General features: G+C 44.2%; 1 protein-coding gene across 7 annotated transcripts in view; it reads right to left on the bottom strand.

The window, feature by feature from the left end:
* Positions 1 to 20,977, bottom strand: part of GPR143 (G protein-coupled receptor 143) — a 50,337-nt gene that overhangs the window by 7,662 nt on the left and 21,698 nt on the right. For all 7 annotated transcript variants that reach the window (XM_034757307.1, XM_034757309.1, XM_034757306.1 and 4 more), the window contains 3 exons: positions 17,351 to 17,459; positions 14,409 to 14,526; positions 11,690 to 11,942 (listed from right to left, as the gene is read on the bottom strand). In XM_034757307.1, the coding sequence (XP_034613198.1) occupies positions 11,690 to 11,942; positions 14,409 to 14,526; positions 17,351 to 17,459 (480 nt within the window). The remainder of the gene's footprint in view (positions 1 to 11,689; positions 11,943 to 14,408; positions 14,527 to 17,350; positions 17,460 to 20,977) is intronic.

The raw sequence follows: 20,977 nt of genomic DNA, 5'->3' as shown, positions 1-20,977 counted from the left end.
CTTTAGACCACTACTGACCTGGATTTGGATTCATACCACCCTTTTAGGGGCTGAAGATCTCAATAATCCATTCTCTTGAACCAACCCAATCCTGCACTCCTCTGTCCTATATGAAAAGTCTTCTTCCTGTTTACCCAAACCAAATGGATACGTGTATTCTGAATGCTCCTGTGCAATGCCTCTTGGCAAAGCTGCGTTCTTTTCTCAAACTTTTCCTTAAGAGCAGTGTTAGGATGAGCTCCTTCCTAGCCTAATGGCAAGATGGAATCTGTGCAGAGATGACTGGTACCTCCTGACATTGGGGGGAGGGGCATAATTTAAAGGTTTGTCCCCTCCCAAAACAGCTTGACTCGCAGCTCCCAGCTGTTTGCTGCTCCCTCTCCCCTGGGCACAGCTCCAGGAGCTGCCTCACAGAGTGGGGCACCTGGCTGGCAAACCCTGGCAGAAATCCGGGGGGTGGGGGGTGTGGAAACGTGTTCCCCCCTGCCCCCCACACATGTCACCTCTGGTTGCAGGAGAGAAGCCATTGATGTATAGTTGGATAATTCATCTACTTTTGCTAAGGAACTGCAAAAGATCAGGTAATGTCAACCAATCTACTACTAAGCATTCCATTTTACAGTACTTTATGATTCAATGTGATCACAAAGTTGTACTAAAACCCACTGAATATTCTGACTCAACAACCTCACAGACACAATCATGTTTATTTTTATTGTTATTTTAGATTAATAGATTATAAAGATAGGCTTGACTACTGTGATCATCTAGTCTGATCTCCTCTACAACACAGGCCATAGAACTTCCCTGAGTTCATTTCTGTTTGAATTAGACTACATATTTTAGCAAAACATCAGTCTTGATTTAAAAATTGCTCATGATGGAGATCTATCACAACCCTTGATAAATTGCTCCAATGGTTAATTACTTTAAAATAAATACATTTGTGCCTTATTTCCAGTCTGAATTTCTCTAGCTTCAACTTCCAGCCATTGGATCTTGTTCCACCTTTGTCTGCTGGACTGAAGAACCCATTATCAAATTTTTGTTCCCAATGTAGGTACTTATAAACTATGATCAAGTCACCCCTTAATCTTCTCTTTGTTGAACTAAATAGATTAAACTCCTTGAGTCTCACTATAAAGCATGTTTTCTGATTCTTTAATCATTCTTGTGGCTCTTCTCTGAACCCTCTCCGATTTCTTAACATCCTTCTTGATTTGTTGACACCATAACTGAACAAAACATTCCAGTAGCAGTCTGTTTAACTCTATTGCTATCTGTACCTAGATACCAGGAATGTCATTTCACCCTAGTGGAAGCCACTGTATCAGGAAGGGAGGACATTACAATTCACTGTGGAACCTTGAGTGCACACTAGGAGGGCCCACATAGCCAGTTAGTGCCAGCAAGCTAGTGTGCTCTACATTCACACCCTGGCTTGCCATGCACTAACTAGTTATGTAGACAAGCCTTTAGGGAAAGTCCCCATGCTAAAATATTTGTTTCCTGACTCTAAACACATAACTTCCCAAAGAGGGAATGCATTCTCTTATATATATTATATATAAATCTTTTCATGGCTAGCATTCTTGTTTTCTCAACATTTGTCAAATTCACTTCAGCCTGCAGCTCTGAGACCTTTATGTAGCCTTTTCTCCTTCCTCTCAACCCAGAGTACTTTCACAAGCAGGTCACTTTTCACACTTAAATGTTGGTCCTATTTCCAGCATATATTATACCTTCTCCTAAAAGTAATCATACTATTTCATATGGGTAGAGAAGGCACCTATTGTAGCATAGAAGAGTAACAGGCATCTTTTTCCAGTAGCTCTTGAACTCAATACATCTGCATCTTCATCTCTTATTCCAATTCTAGTCTTCTTATGCCTCTTAAACAGGGAGTTAGACTTGGTCTTGCTGAAGGCAGAGTCAAGCCAAAATTGAGCCAAATCACAAGCTGGCTACACACAGATGAAAAAGAAAATACATCCAACAGAGTGTTATGATCACACCGTGATCAACTGACTCAACTCACTGAGTTTTAGGGCACATCTACACTTGCAAAGTTACAGCACTGGCAGTTACAGCGCCGCTCAGAGAGTGCCGAAGGAAAACCGCTGTTGTGTGTTCACACTGACAACTGCCTGCGCAATAGCATATTCACACTTGTGGCACTTGCAGCACTATTGAGAGCGATGCACTCTGGGCAGCTATCCCACAGAGCACCTTTTCTCTTTTGTCGCTAAGACTTGTGGGAAGGCGGAAGGGGTCATGGGGCATCCTGGGTCCTGTCCCAATGCCCCATGACGCATTGCTTTGCATCCCAGCAATCCCTGTGCTTCCGTCCGCATTTGGCACCATCTTTCAACGGTTTGTGTACTGTGCGCCCTGCCCTGCCTCTTTCGGGCTGCTGGAATGGATCCCGAGCTGTTGACTAGTATGCTGCTTGCACTGACCAACCTGTCACGAGTGACAGTAGAGTTATTCCTTAAACTACAAAGTCAAGAGGAGTGTGACATTGATCTCGCCACGTGTAGTAGTTACAACACAAGGTTGCTTGTGGCATTCATGGAGGTGCTGACCACAGTGAAACGCCGCTTTTGGGCTCAGGAAACAAGCACTGAGTGGTGGGATCACATCTTGATGCATGTCTGGGATGATGAGCAGTGGCTGCAGAACTTTCGCATGCAGAAAACCACATTCATGGGACTCTGTGATGAGCTCGCCCCAGCCCTGCAGTGCAAGGACACGAGAATGAGAGTTGCCTTGCTGTTGGAGAAGCGCGTGGAGATTGCACTGTGGAAGCTGGCTACTCCAGACTGCTACCGATCGGTTGCTAATCAGTTTGGAGTGGGAAAGTCGACCGTTGGAGTCGTGTTGATGGAAGTGTGCAGGAGCATTAATCGCATCCTGCTCCAAAAGACTGTGACTCTGGGCAACGTGCGTGACATTGTGGATGGCTTTGCACAAATGGGCTTCCCTAACTGCAGAGGGGCGATCGATTGCACACACATTCCAATTCTGGCACCAGACCACCTAGCCACCAAGTATATTAATCGCAAGGGGTATTTCTTAATGGTTCTCCAGGTGCTTGTGGATCACTATCGGCGTTTCACAGATTTTAAGGCAGGCTGGTCCAGAAAGGTGCATGATGCATGCATCTTTTGGAACACTGGCCTCTTCAAGAAGCTGCAAGAAGATCACTGTGGGGGAAGTCAAAATGCTCATTGTGATCCTAGGAGACTGCACCTACCCCTTAATGCTGTGGCTTATGAAGCCATACATGGGGCAACTTGACAGCAGCAAGGAGCGGTTCAACAGGCTGCGCAAGTGCAGAATGACTGTGGAGTGTGCATTTGGCCGTTTAAAAGCCCACTGGCGATGCCTTTATGGGAAGCTGGACCTGGACAGTGACAATATTCCCATGCTTGTAGCCACATGCTATACGCTCCATAATATTTGTGAAGGGGAGGGTGAAAGCTTCACTGGACCACAGAGGCTCAGCACCTGGAGGCTGAGTTTGAACAGCCGGGACCAGGGCTATTAGAGGGGCACAGCACAGTGCCATAAGCATCAGGGATGCTTTGAGGCAGCAATCTGAAGCTGAAAGCCACTAATATTTGTTACTCGGGATTGCAGTGCTTGTAATGCTAGGAGGTGATTGGTGCACATGATGCAAGAAGGGGCCTTAACATAATTGTATGTTGCTTTGCAGTGCTCTTTTTGCTTTCACTTAATAGAATAAAGATTGCTTTCAAACAAACACAATTATTTTATTGAAAGACAACCACCAGAGGAGAGAGTCAAATGAAAAAAATCATCAGCAGGGAGGGGGAGGGGGGAAGGGAAGGTCTCAAGAGGAGGAGGGGTCCCGGGATGGCTACAGATTTGTGTATGTCCAGGGATCATACCCAACCAATCTCCTTTGGAGTATGTTGCAGTGGGTGCTGAACTTCAGCAGAGCCAAACTGCAGAGGAATGGGTGTTGATTGCAGTGAGTACTGGGACTCCACACTGCTGGACTGTGAGGGGGAGGAGTGGAATGCTGCGGGTAGAGAGTGGAGCCAGGAGGTTGATAAGAGTGTGTTGGCAGTGTAGGGGGGATGCATGGGAAACAGTTTTGCGAGGGCGGGCGCAGAGCTGCTCGGTTTGAAGAGCTAGTATCACCTGGAGCGTGTCTGCTTGGCGCTCCATAACTGTTAAGAGCCACTCTGCGGCTTCTTTCTGGTGTGCCGCATTCTCCTTTCAGTCCCTCTTCTTGCTGTCCCACCACTCCTTCAATTCTTTTTTCTCGGCAGCGGAGTGCATCATAACCTCATGCATAAAGTCCTCCTTAGTTGTTCTTGGATGATTTCTAATTCTGTGCAACCGTTCTGCCGCTGATAACAAAGAGGGAGCTCTGCTCCCAAGCTCACCTCTGTGAAGTTTAAACGCAACATTTTACAGAAGCAGTATTGTTTGCAACACAGACAACACTGAGTCAGTGAGTTAAAACACAGCCAGTACTCACACACCTGTCACTAACTGGCTGACCCCAGGCAAGCACACATGAGACACAAGACCCCCAAAATGGTGAGTAGTCACAGGGGCAGGGAAAATCACTCTTCCCGGACCCTGCTGTACACTGGCACATGGCTCTTGGGGAGAACCAGCACTGTAGGGGATCCTAATAATCATTCCTGTCCCCACACTTTCCACAGGAGATGATTATTATGGAAGATATCTCGCTACTGAGGGTGAGCAGGGAATAAAGGGAGGGTCTTCTCCAAGCCTGCGACTTCCACCCTGATGCTTATGCAGCTAGCCTGTGTGAAGCAATGGTCTCCCAACCCGTCAAGGCAAAGTGGCGCGGGAAAGTTACCATTAATGGACAAAACAAAGCAGCTCTGCTGAGGAACCTGTGGCAGCGGATTTCTCAGTATCTCCACGAGAGTTTCCTGGAGATCTCTGAGGCAGATTCCCGTGAAGTGAGGGAATGTATCAACAGCCTGTTCCACTGCTCAAACTAGGCATGAGCTGGGAGACAAGCCTGCTTTCTGCAACCCTCCGCCCCCAACAACTCGCTTCAGCAATTCCAAATTAGATCCACTTACCAGGGACCTTCTCTCCTGTTTGTGCTTTGCCAAGCTCCGACTGCTGTGACTGGGTAGGCTCCTCCAGGGTAGAAGAGAGTTCCTGACTGCATGCATCTCTGGCCTCTGAGTCATCCTCTGTCTCTGGGTCCCCCTCCCCCTCTTCATCCAAGATTGCCTCCTCCTGGCTCAGTCCACTCTTGACTGGCACACAAGCCAATGAAGTTTCCACAGGGTCTTTTGCAGTGGAGGTGGGGTTGCCACCGAGTATCATGTCCAGCTCTTTGTAGAACCGGCAGCTCATGGGCGCAGCATCGGAGCGGTGGTTTGCCTCCCGCGCTTTGTGGTAGGCGTTCCACAGCTCCTTCACTTTGACCCTGCACTGCAGTGTGTCCCGGTCATGGCCCCCTTTCAGGTTCAAAGTGCATCTAGAAATCTGTCCGTAGGTATCATAATTCTGATGGCTGGAGTGCAGCTGTGACTGCACTGCCTCCTCTCCCCAAACGTCGATGAGGTCCAGCAGCTCAGCATTACTCCAAACACGGAATTGCCTGGTGTGTGGAGCAGGCATGGCCACCTGGAAAGATGCGCTGAGACCGCTGCACGCATCACCAAGCAAACAGGAAGGAGACTTTCAAATTTGCAAAGGAATGTATGGGGTAGGGCTAGCAGTTGGTCACCTGAAGGCAGGGTGGTACAGTTCAAACCGATGACCAGAGAGGTGAGAACAGGCATTGTGGGACACTTCCTGGAGGCCAATTGCAGCGCTGTAATCACCACGGTGTCTACACTGGCACCGCAGTGCTGTAGCCCTGGCGCAGAAAGCTCTAGCGCTGCATCTGCGCAGTTTCTGCACACTAAGTGGCTTGGCAGTGTGTACACCTTGGGAGTAAAGCGCTCAAAGCTGCTTTACTGCGCACAAACTTGCCAGTGTAGATGGGGCCTTAATGTCTTAGCTGTTGCTTAGCACATAGTAACTTGAAGACACACAGTGACATGCAAATCAAATCAGTTTTGTTTCATTACCAATTGACTCATTCATGATGGAGAAGTACAGAATAAATTTTCTATCTTCTCAGCGTACAGAACCCTGGCCCAATTCCTAGGACTCCAACCATTGAAGAAGTTCAGATCAGGATCCAGATCTGAGCTTTGTAGCTTGGGTCCATCGCTACCTCCAAATAATAAATGTGTTTGTGTTCATTTTCTGCAGTATTCATTAGAAACACATGCTTTTCTTCACTTGAATTACCACACTTTTGTTCTTGCTGCAGTTTCTATTGTATTTTGTTTGACCAAATTTCACAGGGCTGTCTCTATCTGTGTTTTGGTGATCTCATGCATTCCATCTGCCTTTGAACACTAATGATGCTATCAGATGTGAAATGTCCTCTAAGGGGCTTCATTTGAACAACAAAGAAAAAAAAGTCTTAACACTTGTTGCTCCCTACTTGCAGTTGATCTTCTGTGTCAATTTACCAAACAGCAAGTCTCCTAGCAATGACAGGTTTAAACATGCCTGGCAGGGGGCATGGTTAGGATTAAGGCTAGGAAAACATTCTAAACCAGGTGACTGCTGTGGGTCTTGATGATGTTACAGTGTTTTTCTTTGTAGTTAAGAGTCTGAGCTTTCTAGGAGTCCTTCCAATCTCTACAGTACCAGCATGCAAGCAGGTGGGCCTAGGGCCGGGGATCAGTTAGTTTCACAGTGGAGATTGTTTGTTTGTTTTTTAATGTAAACTCAGTCAATCGGTGAATTTTCTCATGTCTCAGAACTCCTGCTGAAGGAGTCTTTTGAAAATGTGACCCACAGACACTCGAATGAGTGCAGCTTTCTTTCTGTGTAAACAGAAATGTGTGTGATCCATACCTACAGAGTTTGGGAGTTATATGTTTATACAACTGGCAACATTCTAGGGGAGCAGTAATTGGGAGACAAAATAAACAAATGCCTCCAGGGGTTTGACAGTACTCAACAGCTTGTTTCCAGCAAACCTAGTGCTTCCCCAACAATCATCCTGTACATATATGTATATATAGTCATGCTCTTTAACAGGTGAGTGACCAAACCACCATCCGGATTCATCCGGACTTTCCCAACATGAGGTTATCTTATCCACCCTTTGCCCTAGTAATCCCCATGTGTAACTGCTGTATATTTGATCTTGATAAACCCTTCCCTTGTCAAGGTCAACTGAATCTTGGAAGATGACTCCCCTCTCCTCACATACATATTATGCTGCCTTCAGGAGTACTTGTTGTATGGCAGAAGAAGTAGGCATCCTAGACTAAAGCCATGCTAAGCCTTTTAGATTCTAATGCCTCTTCAGTATATATAATCAGGGAGATCAGAGGAAGGATTTAGTTAGAGATGTACAGAACACTTAAACATTTGACAGCTAGGGGAACCTCAAATGTGTAGCTTTGGTGTGCAAGAAATTTACCTCTTCGCATTTCAGCCATGCAATTAGCATGAACATCTACCCAGATTGAATACTAATTAAATGTATAAAACTGGCTGGGCAAAATGTAGCCCCACTCTACTCTGATGGATAAATTCAGGCTGGTCTGGAAAAATGCATCCTATGGTAGCAGGGGATAAGACACATTGTGTTCCTGACAGTTTACATTTTACTGTTATAATTAACACAACCTAAAACCAAATGTCAAGTTTGTGCAGAGAACATATATTGTGTGTTTGTGTTTAACAATCCAGCTTCTTACTGTCGTATAGCTTTTGGAACATACTTAGTTTAATCACGTACCATTACGCACAAATACTTATATCATGAGGATTCCATTGCATTAATGGTTTTATTCAAAATTATGTTCTAGCTTTGTTATATTATTTATATATTTTACAATGTTATTTCTTCAAGTATTCATGTAGCTGAATGTGTGCAAAATGTGATCATGTACAATTAATAATGGGTATGTCCCTAACCCATGTTATCTGAGCTGAATGTAACTTGCTGGACAATTGTTTTGAATGTATAAGTGCTCAGTAATTCTGCCCATGACCTGATCACCATCTCACATCTACCTTTCAGCTGTGAGTCACGGACACCTCACTGTCCCAGAGAAAAGTGTGGACTGGCCAGTAAACTGTAGATATTACTATTAATTAGAGCCCAGACTGTCCTGCCCCGACATGGTCTATGGCAGAAGCTACATCTCATGTATGTTCCACAAGACCCTGACTCAGGCTACTGTCCTACTGTGGATTGGATTCTGTCTCCACTCTCCCTGAGCCACCTTCCCAATACTAATTTGAGACCGAACACTCTAGGCTAGCAATAAATATTTCCACATTCAACCTGTAAAGACTCCCAGTATGTTCCCAAATTGAGCTTCAGATAACCCCCTACCCGATATAGTCTGGCTGTATGATTTACCATCATAAAATCCAAGACCATACAACTGTAATTCATCTACAAAATGGGGAAGAAAATTCCTTGTCATGTGATAACTAGAAGGGGGTCTCCTACCCACTGAGAGTGGATAAACAGAGTTCAGGTTGGTGTTAAAACATAGCTGTATTTCCTGACTTGCTGGGAGGTAGGTGTTTTACACTACTGGTCCCACATTCTAGCTTCCTGACTCTCAAACATTTGTTGTTAATGTTACCTTTGAATTTCCTTCTAACTACATATTTTAATAGCTACAATGATCTATTGTTTTACATGAATAGTTATGCCTTTCCAAACGTAAGTGTATCTTACTGAAGACTTTCCTCTTCTAAATACGTAAATCAAATACCTGCAGAAGGCTAAGGTAAGTTAATGCAACACTTTGCTTGTAACAAACTGATCTGGTGCATGGTAAGGGAAGGAGAGCTATTTTCTTATGGTCTGCTTGTGTAACCCACAGACCTTCTGGGTGTGATGTTCTGTCCCATCTAGTGGCACCGAGACCATTTAGAAAGAGTTAAATGAGTTTGCTCTACAGCCTTAGCCAATAGCCATGTAGAGCATGGCTTTTAGCTCATGCAGTAGAGGCTCATGCACTAAGCTCCAGAGGTTGCCGGTTCGATGCCAATGACCGGGGTCTGTCAGTATTACACATGCAGTAAAATTGAATGTTGACTGGGTACAAATGTGCAGGACACACAGTTACCCTTCCGTTTTTGAACAAAGGAGGAATAGCTCAAGTACACATGCCACAGGAATTGACGAGTGGTAACACTTTCCTCGCCATTAAGTTTGTTTTTAAATTAAAAATCACTGTTGCTTTACCCCCAGCATACAGTATATGTATGTCACAAGGCACCAAAATTAGCCTAGTCATGGAAGCCAGTGTTGTCAGAGCAGCAAGAGGCTTTCATGAAAGGTTTGGGTTTGGTTGTCTTATGATAATATCCTGCACAGACTGGCAATGTGTTAAAGCACCACTCAGCTCTCAAGTCTGATTTTGAAAAACTTTTTGGGGCAGATTATGGCCAGCTTTTTGTGGATGAAGGAAGTGGGAGGGCGAGAGAGTAACGGGATCTTGCACAGGTGTTAACCACATTGTAAGTGGGGAGCAGAGCCATTGTTCTTTGCTCAGGGTCAGCCGTGGCACTAGTCTCCCCAAATGGGGTACAGCCAGGCTGCGGAGTACAAGGGGAAGGGACTGTGAAGTGGTCATTTTCCCCTTTCAGATGTGCTCGGCAACTCTGATGCATTGGAGCAGAAGAAGGAATGCTGGATTAGTTAACCAGACTTCTAGGGCTTCTCACTACAAACTGTCACTTTGCAAATCCATCCTCAGCACATGGCTGTGCCTTTGAAGGCATGATCCGTTTGTTCATTTTAGGGGTTTGTGCTGCTGCCCACGACAGTAGCATCTGAGAGAAGATTAACAACAATTCTCTCTACCTGTAATAGTCTTGTTTTCTTTCTGCTCCTAAAAATTACTTGGACTTACATGAAAACAGGATCTTTATTTTGTAAAGATTCATTTAAATCTGCTCCAGAAATCTTCATCCTCTGTCTGTGACATCACTATTAGCGTCAGTGGAAATGACCAGTTTTACAAACAAAGGATAAGGACTTCTGGAGCAGAGGAAATTAATTCTTACACAATAAAATATCCTGTTACATGCAAATGGCTCTAGTAACCAACCAACCAACCAAAAGAAAAGGTGTGGGGGTGGGAAGGAAAAAAGATAGACATGATTGTTTTTAAAGACTGTGATTTTAAAGGTTTTCTACAAAGCAACTGCAGCTCTTTAAAGATCAATCCCAGCATTTATCGATTTACTGTATCACCCTTTTAATGATTATCGTAAGATCAATTGTTTTTTTAACTCCAGCTGCACCTGGTTCTCTGACCTTCCTGGAACTCTGAGCAGTATGGCTGTTATCATTCTACTCTTTAATTTAAAAAAAGTTACACAGGATTTCCATGGGATTTGACAATCTATTTATGCTTAAACATGGTTGTACCAGAACCAATTATAACACAGTTTGGACAGCCAGTACAAAATTGTTTGAATTGACTTAAAGATTTGTTCTAACCTATGCCAGGACTAGCATGTTTTTTAAAACGGGTGATCAGTTTGGGCTGGTCAATATAGGCTTGTCAAACCACACTGTAACCTAGGTTACCCTTGTTTAAACCATGCATAAGCACTGTAGACTGAGCCCCAATTGCTAGTTAACGATCATCCTGTTTTAACAAGTATTTGGGCACAGGTGCTTAGACGCCACAGTGCTGAGCACAGTAATTAGGGAAGGAAATAAATATTGTTGTTTGAATTCCCTTGAGTTCAGTAAACCAGGATATAAAATAGAACATTCCTCAGAGAAAGGACTGCAGATTACATTTCACTGTCTTTTGATGAGATTTAGGCACCAAAGTCATTTAGATGACTAAAAATTATACCCTGCATCCCTTAATGGTATAAATACCAGACTGCACTGTACTAAAAGACTATATTCCTATTAATTGCAACCTCATTTAGATAAAAGCACACTTAAATATCCCACTAAAATTCAAATGGGTAGGGTAAAAGAAGAGTTATTAAGCAGGGTTCTATATGCAAACAATGCAAATCCATATCTGTGTCACAGTTATGTCTTTCCAACATTTGACCATTGTTTTAAGGATGACAATTTTGCATCCCTACAATTCTAGTGATAGAATTCCAGATATAGAGCTGCACCTCTGGAAAGTCAGGCAAGAGGCCAGAGTTAGAAAAACCCAACACAATAGTAATTTGTTTATTAAACAAAAGAATATTCTGCTGAAGTACAGGTGGCAAGAGAGGTTAAAACAAAAATGTACAAAAAGAAATCAATGAGGTTAATTAAGAAACATTGAGCTTCGAAGAGACTGCTGCCAACACAATGGAAAGCAATCAGGCATTAATCAAACAATATCATCTTCTCCCACGCTCCCTACAAGAGGACTGAAGACATAAGCTATCATTTATGCCTCCAGGAAATATATAGGATGTGACAGATGACAAGGCCCCAACCAAACCCTGGAGCAAATAGTGATGCACTCCATGCAGTGGTTAATCCAGGGTCATGGCAATGGGAGAGGTAACATTAAGCTTTATGCAGATGCAAACTACCAGCCCTGGTAGATAGGAGAGTTTCTGGATAACCTGTCATCATTGGTAGTGTTACCTTCAGACAGCATGCTTAAGGCCTCGTCGGTCTGCTGGCTGCTGGCTGCTGTTGTCTTCTTCGAGTCGTGGATGTTGCTTTGGTAGTTCACAGAGGAGCCAATGGCAGAAGGGTAGCCATTGTCAGCAACAGCTGATGTGGACATTGATTCCCACGGTATTTCTCTCTTTTGCCACTTGAGGTTCAGTTTCCACCCGGTCCAGCCATAAAAAGTGAGTGTGAAGAGAAAGCCTTGCATTGGATTCAGCACTCCCTGGAAGAGACAAGAAAGGAGAATTGCAATGGGAATTAAAATCAACAGAGTGGTGAATTTCAAGTACAGTGAAACCATTCCTGTGCATTAAGGCTACATCTACGCGGCAAAAAAAAATTCACGACACCAAGTCTCAAAGCCTGGGTCAGCTGATTTGGGCTCGCAGGGCTACGGGCAATACAATTGCAGCATAGACATTAGGGACCAGGCCAGAGCCTGGGTTCTGAGATAGCCCCATAGCCCACACCCCACAAGCCCAAGTCAGCTGGCCACGGGTCTTTTATTGCAGTTTAGACATACAGACTTTCTTCACAGTGAACAATTGCTGCCTTGAGAGATGTTGTAAAACTCACCCATCTGCATCCAGATGAAAGTACATGTTATGTTTCTTCTAGCCACAAGCAAATCCAGGGAAGAAACCAAAGCCCTTGTTCTGGTACACAATAACTCTGAGAACACAAGGGGTCAAAGGCTTGCCTGGTTTGACTTCAGCTACTCAGTGGAGTTGTATCAGGGATAAATATGGCCCTCACTGTGCTTTAACAGTCTCCACTGTGTCTTATGAATTTTATTTTGCATGAGCAATTTTTCAGTGAAAGCAGAGCCAAACATACTGAGAGCAGCCACTCACAGATAACCAAGTTCTTAAACAGTGATCAATCAGTTTGTAACTGCTGCTGACTCATGAACAAGTCCATCTTGGTTGGATTAAAAAACTGGGCAGCTGAGACAGTCTCTCAAAAATCACCTCTGTCCCCACTTCCTTGGATATTTGGCAAGTAAATGCTTCGGATGTTTCTATTTTTCTCGTGGGAAATCAGCACTTTATTTTCATAGCCAGCTTACAAACAGTTCAATTCCTAGACTTGACCTCTTGCCCTCCAGGCCAGCAAGAGCTGAGAGCTGTGTCACGTGAGTGTGTTCAGCCCTTGGGAGAGAAGGGGGTACCATGTGAGTGGCATCGCTTAACCCTTTAATACAGGATGAAACCTGGAAATGGAGAGGTAGGTACTTGGGGGTGCCTGATTGCTTGTCAGAGGGTAGCAGAGTGTGCTGGGGGAGTGGGAAGAGGAGTAATTTATCCCTTGTAACACTAATGTAGGATAAAATCTGGAAAGAGAGAATTAGGTATGCAGAGATGGAGGTGTCAGGGTATCGTGTGTGTTCTGGGAATGGGGGAATATTCCATGCACAGGAGATTTACGTTCATCCATAATACTTCTGGCCAGATTAGCCAGGCTCAACTGCAAAAATTGAAAGGTTAATACTGATGCTCTACTGACTGGTAGATTTAGAAACAATGTTGTAAAGAAGCCCCGGCGAGTCCTCTGTGGGCAGAGGGCTGTAGCCAAGGCGCACATACAAAAATAGAGGAGACTGTTTTAAGAGAAGAAAAATTGGTGGTAACATGGGTTAAACTTGCAAGAGAAGCAGTGGATTCTCCAGCTCTTGACATCTTCACATCAAGACTGGATGCCTTTCTGGAAGATATGCTTTGGCCAAACATATTATTGGGCCCAGTACATGGATAACTGGGTGAAATGTAATGGTCTGTGATATACAGGAGGTCAGACTAGATGATCGAATGGGCCCTTTTGGCCTCAAATTCTATAAATCTCTATAAGTTTCCCAGAAAGTGGGAAGGGAGGGAATTATTCACAGCTAGAGCTATGCCATAACTCCAACTAAAAGAGTTTTAGTGCCCTTCATGTGTTTAATGTTCACTTAATTAAAACTCTCATCCAAATATACCCTTGACCCTCCTCTAGAAAATTTTTCTGTCATTTCAAAAAGAAAAACAAAGAGCATGTTTTTACTAAGAGGCTTTGCAGATATTTAAGATCTCCCTAAAGAAGCTACCTGCATCATCAGCTCCAGAATATCCTCTTTTGACTATTCCAGGAACATTACATTTATGGGGTGATAGGGAAATTACAGTCCAGTAATGGTCCAAAATACTTTAGTAGTGTTCCTACAGTATTTTGGATCATTGCTCTGAAATATCAATATATTTTTTTCTCTGTATAGACAGATGTTTTCTACATAGCGGCTTTAAAGAGCAAAGAAAATAATCTTAATTACAAATACAGGCTGAAATTGTTAGTAAGCACCCAAGTTGTTAGCCTGTATTCAGGAATCACTGGTGAAAACTCTGTAGTCTGTTATTAAGGAACACACAGTAGATGATCATAACGGTCCTTTCTGGTCTTTAAAATGAATGAATCACTTTGACTTCAGTAGGGATGCACAGAGGGTCAGTCAGGGCAAAATTTATCCCTTAGTTCTTCTTGCAGAGTTTCATATGAAGAATAGTTCCTGTAATTTTGAAAATGTTCTCCCATTTATTTATTTTTTTGTATCGAGGGGAGATTATATTTTGAAAGAAATAAACACTCAGTACATTGGTGCTGCTGCCTGTCATACAGAAGCTACTTCCAAGACTAATAAAAATCATGGTTGACCTACCATTATAATCCATGTGATCAGTGCAGCATTTCTAACATTTTTCAGGGGGCTTCCATTGATATCTGGCTGCATTTCAAGGTAGAACAACAGGCTCTCATTGATGATATTCGGTAACCAGCTGTTGCAGGGATAAAGAGGATGAAAAGAAAAAGACAGATTTGTTTGTATATACAGTGGTTTTGTTACCAAAGCGTAATTGTGGTGATTGTTGGCAGGGAGAGGGAGAAGTCTGTTTTTTAAAGCTTGTAGCCAACAATTTGAAGGAGCAGCAGGTTTGGGAGAATATGATCAGGAAACAAAATCCCTTTCCTAACCCAGCCTGAGACAAAGAAATAGACATAACCAAATGGAATGAAATCATAGCATTCCAGCCTACTGCAGGCTGATAAAATGCAGAATTAAATCAAGTTGATTAGCAAACACAAGACTAGAATGTACTACAGTCTACAATGGGGAATGTCATCATCAGCACCTTCTTATATTTGCAGCCTCTGACGTGGTGTACCAGGCATTTGCTGCTTCTTGCCAGAGGCCTCACTGCCTTAGCAGACCCTGCAGAAGAAGGTGCCTTGCCAGAAGGGAAGGACATTGATTTCAAACATTTATGGATTGCCTAGAGCAGTGTTTCCCAAACTTGGGACGCCGCTTGTGTAGGGAAAGCCCCTGGCGGGCCGGGCTGGTTTGTTTACCTGCCCCATTCGCAGGTCCGGCTGATTGCGGCTCCCACTGGCCGCGGTTCGCTGCTCCAGGCTAATGGGGGCTGCGGGACGTACTGGCTGCCACTTCCAGCAGCTCCCATTGGCCTGGAGCAGCGAACCGCAGCTAGTGAGAGCTGCGATCAGCCGGACCTGCGGACACGGCAGGTAAACAAACTGGCCCGGCCCACCAGGGGCTTTCCCTAAACAAGCAGAGTCCCAAGTTTGGGAAACACTGGCCTAGAGAGGTCTCCCATGATCAGCTACAGGCAAAATCAGAGAGAGTTGGTTCTCTGGCACCTACCAGGACTGGGAGCAGGTAGAGGCCAATCAGGGCCCAGCAGGCCAGATAAAAAAGCAGTGGCTGTACCTACTACAGGCCAATTCTGGATGAAGCCAGGAAAGGGAAAGAAGGCTTTTCCTGCCCTAACCCAAGTAACCTGGCCCAGTCAGAGGCCCAACCTTGACAATGTTGGGTATCTATGAAGGATTAGTGTTTATATTGTGGGCTTTAATGCCCAGGTGGCTATTTTGAGTTAAGATTTAATTTGTGTTCTGTTAACCCTGGAAGGGGACTGGACTGAAACCTGACCTGGCCAGAGGAGCTGGCCACTGGGCCATGGAGGCAGCTGACCATTGCAGACCTGGGACAACAAGGGGTGCTAGAGAGGAAAAGTCCTTGCAACACTATGTCCTGACACTAGGGGGGACTCTAGTATCAAGAGCACATTATAATACGGCATATAAATAGAGTTGCAATGTTCATACATACACTAAATATATATAGCATTGCTACATTGCTGCACATCTTTCCCTAAACAACCACGAACTCTGAAATTGCCATAACATATCAATAGTTCTTACCAATAAGGGCAGCTCATGGTCAGATAGCAAACATCAAGTTAAATGAATCAATAATCTTCAGCGCCAAAGAGAGGGTATGTCAGAAAGCCCAGATTTTAGCCCCAGTGAACAGACCTTAGTGCAGTTTCTCTGTATTTCTCCTGCATAGTCAAATGGGTCATTCCCATTCTATGTGAAAACCTCATGTTTTTCTCCCTCCACCTTGCTCCCCTCACACTTCTTCCCTGTTCCATTCCCCCCAACCAGTCCACTTTAACAAGCTGCTCCCACGCATGACCTAAGGCAAGCCACATCCCCTCTTTGACACTGTTTCCTTTCCTACCCTATTTCTGTCTTGTAGGTTTAGACAGCAAGTTCTCCGTGACAGGGACCATCTGTTGCTATGTGTTTGTATGGTGCCTTGCATGATGGACCCCCAGTCTCATCTCAAATGTGTTCGTGTAATACAAATAGCAAATAATAATTTCTTCCTCCAAAAGGATCCTCTATTTTTGTTCAGCAGTTTGTGCCGAGCAGTCAACACCTGTCACTCCCAGTAGTACTCCAGAATCTTTTGTACTAGCTGCAACATGCTTTAGAACAGGGGTAGGCAACCTATGGTACATGTGCCGAAGGTGGCACGTGAGCTGATTTTCAGTGGCACTCACACTGCCCGGGTCCTGGCCACTAGTCCGGGGGACTCTGCATTTTAATTTAATTTTAAATGAAGCTTCTTATACATTTTAAAAACCTTATTTACTTTACATACAACAATAGTTTAGTTATATATTATAGACTTATAGAAAGAGACCTTCTAAAAAGGTTAAAATGTATTACTGGCACGCAAAACTTTAAATTAGAGTGAATAAATGAAGACTCGGCACACTGCCTCTGAAAGGTTGCCGACCCCTGCTTTATAAGGAAGCTGCCACTGCAGAATGGCAGTTTTATTTGGGACACAGTTTTGCCTAAGGATACCATATTGGAGATGGGAAAAAGTGGTCTGAAATTCCACAGCCAGACCATATTGAGGCGACTCTTGTGGAGAGTGACCATAGCAATCTTTGTATTTTTCAGACTATTGCTCTAGGCAGCTATCTACCCAGTCAATGCCTACTTATCTTTTTTATCATTTTTCTTTGAGGCTTGTGTTTTCATGTTGCTCAAACTCCCCCCCCTCCCCCTGCCCTGTATATTCTGGAACTTGTGTCACAGCTGCAATTGGCAGCTTAATGCTTCAGCTACTAAGAAAAATCATTTAGAACATTTTCCTTTCTAGACAATTCCTCCCCTTGAAACTGTCAGGTTGACAAACAAATAGAGCAAGCCCGCCAATGCCATTCACACACCCCACCTTCCACAGTTGGGAAGTATTCAGAGTTTTTTAAAAAATACGCCTCCTACCATATAATGAACACCAGCATAATTTTGAAAAAGCGGAGCTGAATCTCCGTCCCCAGGCGTCTTTCATTCTCTGTGTAGATTCCTTGTCTTCCTTTGAGCAATGAGGCAACTGGAAAGTACAGAACTGTATAATGAGTACATGGCTATGGGGTTTTTTTTATTTACAGGGATCCAGAGAGTGGGAAAGGGAAGAGGAGAAGCTGTAGCTCAGGTTCCTGCTGTGATGGGACTTGATTTTAACCAACAGGGAAGAATTGGTAACAAACAGAAGGTGAAAGGCAGTTTGGGTGAAAGTGATCATGAAATGATAGATTTCATGATTCTAAGGAAAGGGAGGAGTGAGAATAGCAGAATAAGGACAATGGACTTTTAAAAAGGCAGACTTTAACAAACTCAGAGAAATGGTAGGTGAGGTTCCCTGGGAAGAAAATCTAATGGAAAAAGGAGTTCAGGAAAGCTGGCAGTTAATCAAAGAGACAATATTAAAGGCATAACTGCAAACTATCCTAATGCATAGGAGAGAGAGAAAGAATAGGTACAAACCAATATGGCTCAGTCAGGAGCTCTTTAATAAGCTGAATATCAAAAAAGGAATCCTACCAAAAGTGAGAACATGTACAAATTGCTAAGGAGGAGTACAAAAGAATAGCACAAGCATGTAGGGACAAAATCAGAGAGGCTAAGCACGAAAAGGCAATAAGAACAAGTTCTTTAAATACATTATGCAGGAAAGAAAGGGGCAGGAAAGTGTAGGTCCTCAACTTAGTGGGGAAGGAGTGCTAATAACTGACTACATGAAGAAGGCTGAGGTGTTTAATGCCTGTTCTGCTTCAGTCTTCACTAAAAGGATTAATGGTGACTGTGGTGGGGCGATTGCCCACACTCAGAGAGGGTAGGCTGCAGCAGGTCTAGGCGCCTGCGCAGCCGCCCAACCAATCAGGAGAGGGCTTACTGGGAGCCAATAAGAGGGCAGATTGGAGCCAGCCAATCAGAGCCCGGCTTAGCCATATAAAAGGCTGCCCAGAGCAGGAGCAGTCAGTCTGTCCCAGGCCTTCAGAGGGGAAGGTCTGTCTCCAGAGCTGAGAGGCCAGCACCACGGACAGCGCAGTGCAGGCCAGCCTGAGCGAGGGGGAGAAGGCCCTACTCCATAGCCTGTTAGGCGGCAGGCCTGGGAGGAGGATGCCTAGCGTAGTGAAGGGCTGTTGGGGAAGCGGTCCAGAGGGATAGTCAGAGGAGGAAGGAGAAGGAAGACAGGGAGACTGTCACCCGAGGGCCTCTGGACCGGGACTCAGAGTAGTGGGCGGGCCTGAGTCCCCCCCCCCTTTTTCCCCCTTGTTTGCTGTGCTGTCCCACGCACAGCCACGGGCCGCAGGGAGCGGCCGGTCAGAACCACACCGGGTCCTGGACTCTGAGGATCGGACTCGAGGGTGTGGGACTGTTGTTTAACACCACCCCCCGGAAGGGGGTGTGATTGGACAGAGGGGCACTGTCGGAGGGCAGTGCTCCGGAAGAGGACGCCGACGTCGGGAGCAACGCAAGTCCGTGCACCCCACAGAGGCGCGACGACAGGCGGAACGCCACCCAAGGAGGGCGCTCTACTGGCACAAAACGAATTCCCTGAAGCGGCCAGGAGGAGGCGCCACAGCGGTGAGCTACCGACGCTGTCACAGTGACCAGATTGTCAAAACAAAGCAACAAGGGGGAAGGAACAGAAGCCAAAATAGGGGAAGAACAAGTTAAAGAATATTTAGATAAATTAGATGCATTCAGGTTGGCAGGGCCTGATCAAAATCATCCTAGGGTACTTAAGGAACAAATTGAAGCAATCTCGGAAAGGTTAGCAATTATCTTAGACAACTTCTGGAGGACATAGTTATGGTCCCAGAAGACCAGAGAAAGGCAAAGCACCTATCTTTAAAAGGGGGAACAGAGAGGACCCGGGAAACTATAGACTAGTCGGCCTAACTTTTATAGCGGGAAAAATACTGAAACAAATGATTAAACAATCAATTTGTAAGCACCAAGAAGAAAATAGGGTTATAAGGAATCGGCAGCAGGATTTGTAAAGAACAAATCATGCCAAACGAACCCTAATTTCCTTTTTTGATGGGTTTACTGGCCAAGTGGATAAGGGGGGAAGCACCAGACACGATAGATCTTGATTTTAGTAAGGCTTTTGATGCAGTCCCATGTGACATTCTCATAAGCAAACTAGTTGAAATACTATACTCAAACAGTAGCTATCAGTGGTTTGCTGTCAAACTGGTAGGGTGTATCTAGGTGGGTCTTTCTGGGGTCAGACCTTGTTCCAGTTCTACTCAATATTTTCACTAATGACTTGGATAATGGAGTGGAGAATATGCTTATAAAATGTGCAGATGACACCAAGCTGGGAGGGGTTGTGAGCACTTGGAGGACAGGATTAGAATTAAAAATGACCTTTAGAAATTGGAGAATTGGTCTGAATTCAACAAGATGAAATTCAATAAAGACAGTGCAAAGTACTTCACTTAGGAAGAAAATAATCAAACGAACAGCTACAAAATGGGGAATAACTGGCTAGATGGTAACAGGATCTGGGGGTTGTAGTGGATCACAAATTGATGGAATCAACAATGGGATGCAGTTGCAAAAAAGGCTAATATTCTGGGGTGTATTAACAGGAGTGTTGTATGTAAGACACAGGAGATACTTGTTCCACTCTGCTTGGCACTAGTGAGGACCAGCTATTATTATTGTGTCCAATTCTGGGCACCGCCCTTTAGAAAAGATATGGACAAATTGGAGAGAGTCCAAAGGAGAGCAATAAAAATGATAAAAGGTTTAAAAATCCTAACTTGTGAGGAAAGGTTAAAAAAACCTGGCTATGTTTAATCTTGAAAGTGGGCGTTGGGATCTTTATAACAGCTTTCAAGTCTGTTAAGCGCTGTTTTAAAAAGAATAATTGTTCTCCATGTCCAATGAAAGTAGGTGGACAAGGCAATGGGCTTAATCTGCAGCAAGGTTAGATATCAGGGGGAAATTTTCTAACTAAAAGGCTAGTTAAGCTCTGATATAGGCTTACAATGGAGGTTGTGGAATTCCCATCAATGGAGGTTTTTAAAAAAATAAGTTGGGCAAACACCTGCCAGGGATGGTCTAGCTTTATTTGGTCCTACCTCAGCGCAGGGGGCTGGACTTGATGACTTCAAGGTCTCTTCCAGCCCTACATTTCTATGATTCTATGCAGGATAGTTTAGAAGATGGAGGAAAGCTCATTAAATAATCTCCTTTATCCATTTAACAATTAAAGAAAATAGTGTCATCCAAAAGTGGGTGGTGACATCAGAACTTGCCATTGGCTTTCTATCAACCCCATCTAAAATGAGAAGTAACAGGAGGGGTCATAACTGTTTTACCTTTTAAAAACGTAAAATGAAACAAGTGTTTCGATAGTGTGTTTAACTATGCAATTGTTATGCCTTTGTTTTCTGAGTTCTGCACCTATAAGTCACTTAGGACTCCCTCTGCAGAGATGGGCAGCTAGGTTGTGTGCAATACAGACATTCATAGGGGACGCAGGCACACTTTGCGCTCTCTCATGAAGACTTTAGTCTTGTTTGTTGCTTTTGATTGATGTAAAATAGG

Source organism: Trachemys scripta, chromosome 1 (genome assembly GCF_013100865.1).
Source record: "Trachemys scripta elegans isolate TJP31775 chromosome 1, CAS_Tse_1.0, whole genome shotgun sequence".
In the NCBI taxonomy this organism is placed as follows: domain Eukaryota; kingdom Metazoa; phylum Chordata; order Testudines; family Emydidae; genus Trachemys; species Trachemys scripta.
This window is presented reverse-complemented; position numbering and strand designations above follow the sequence as displayed.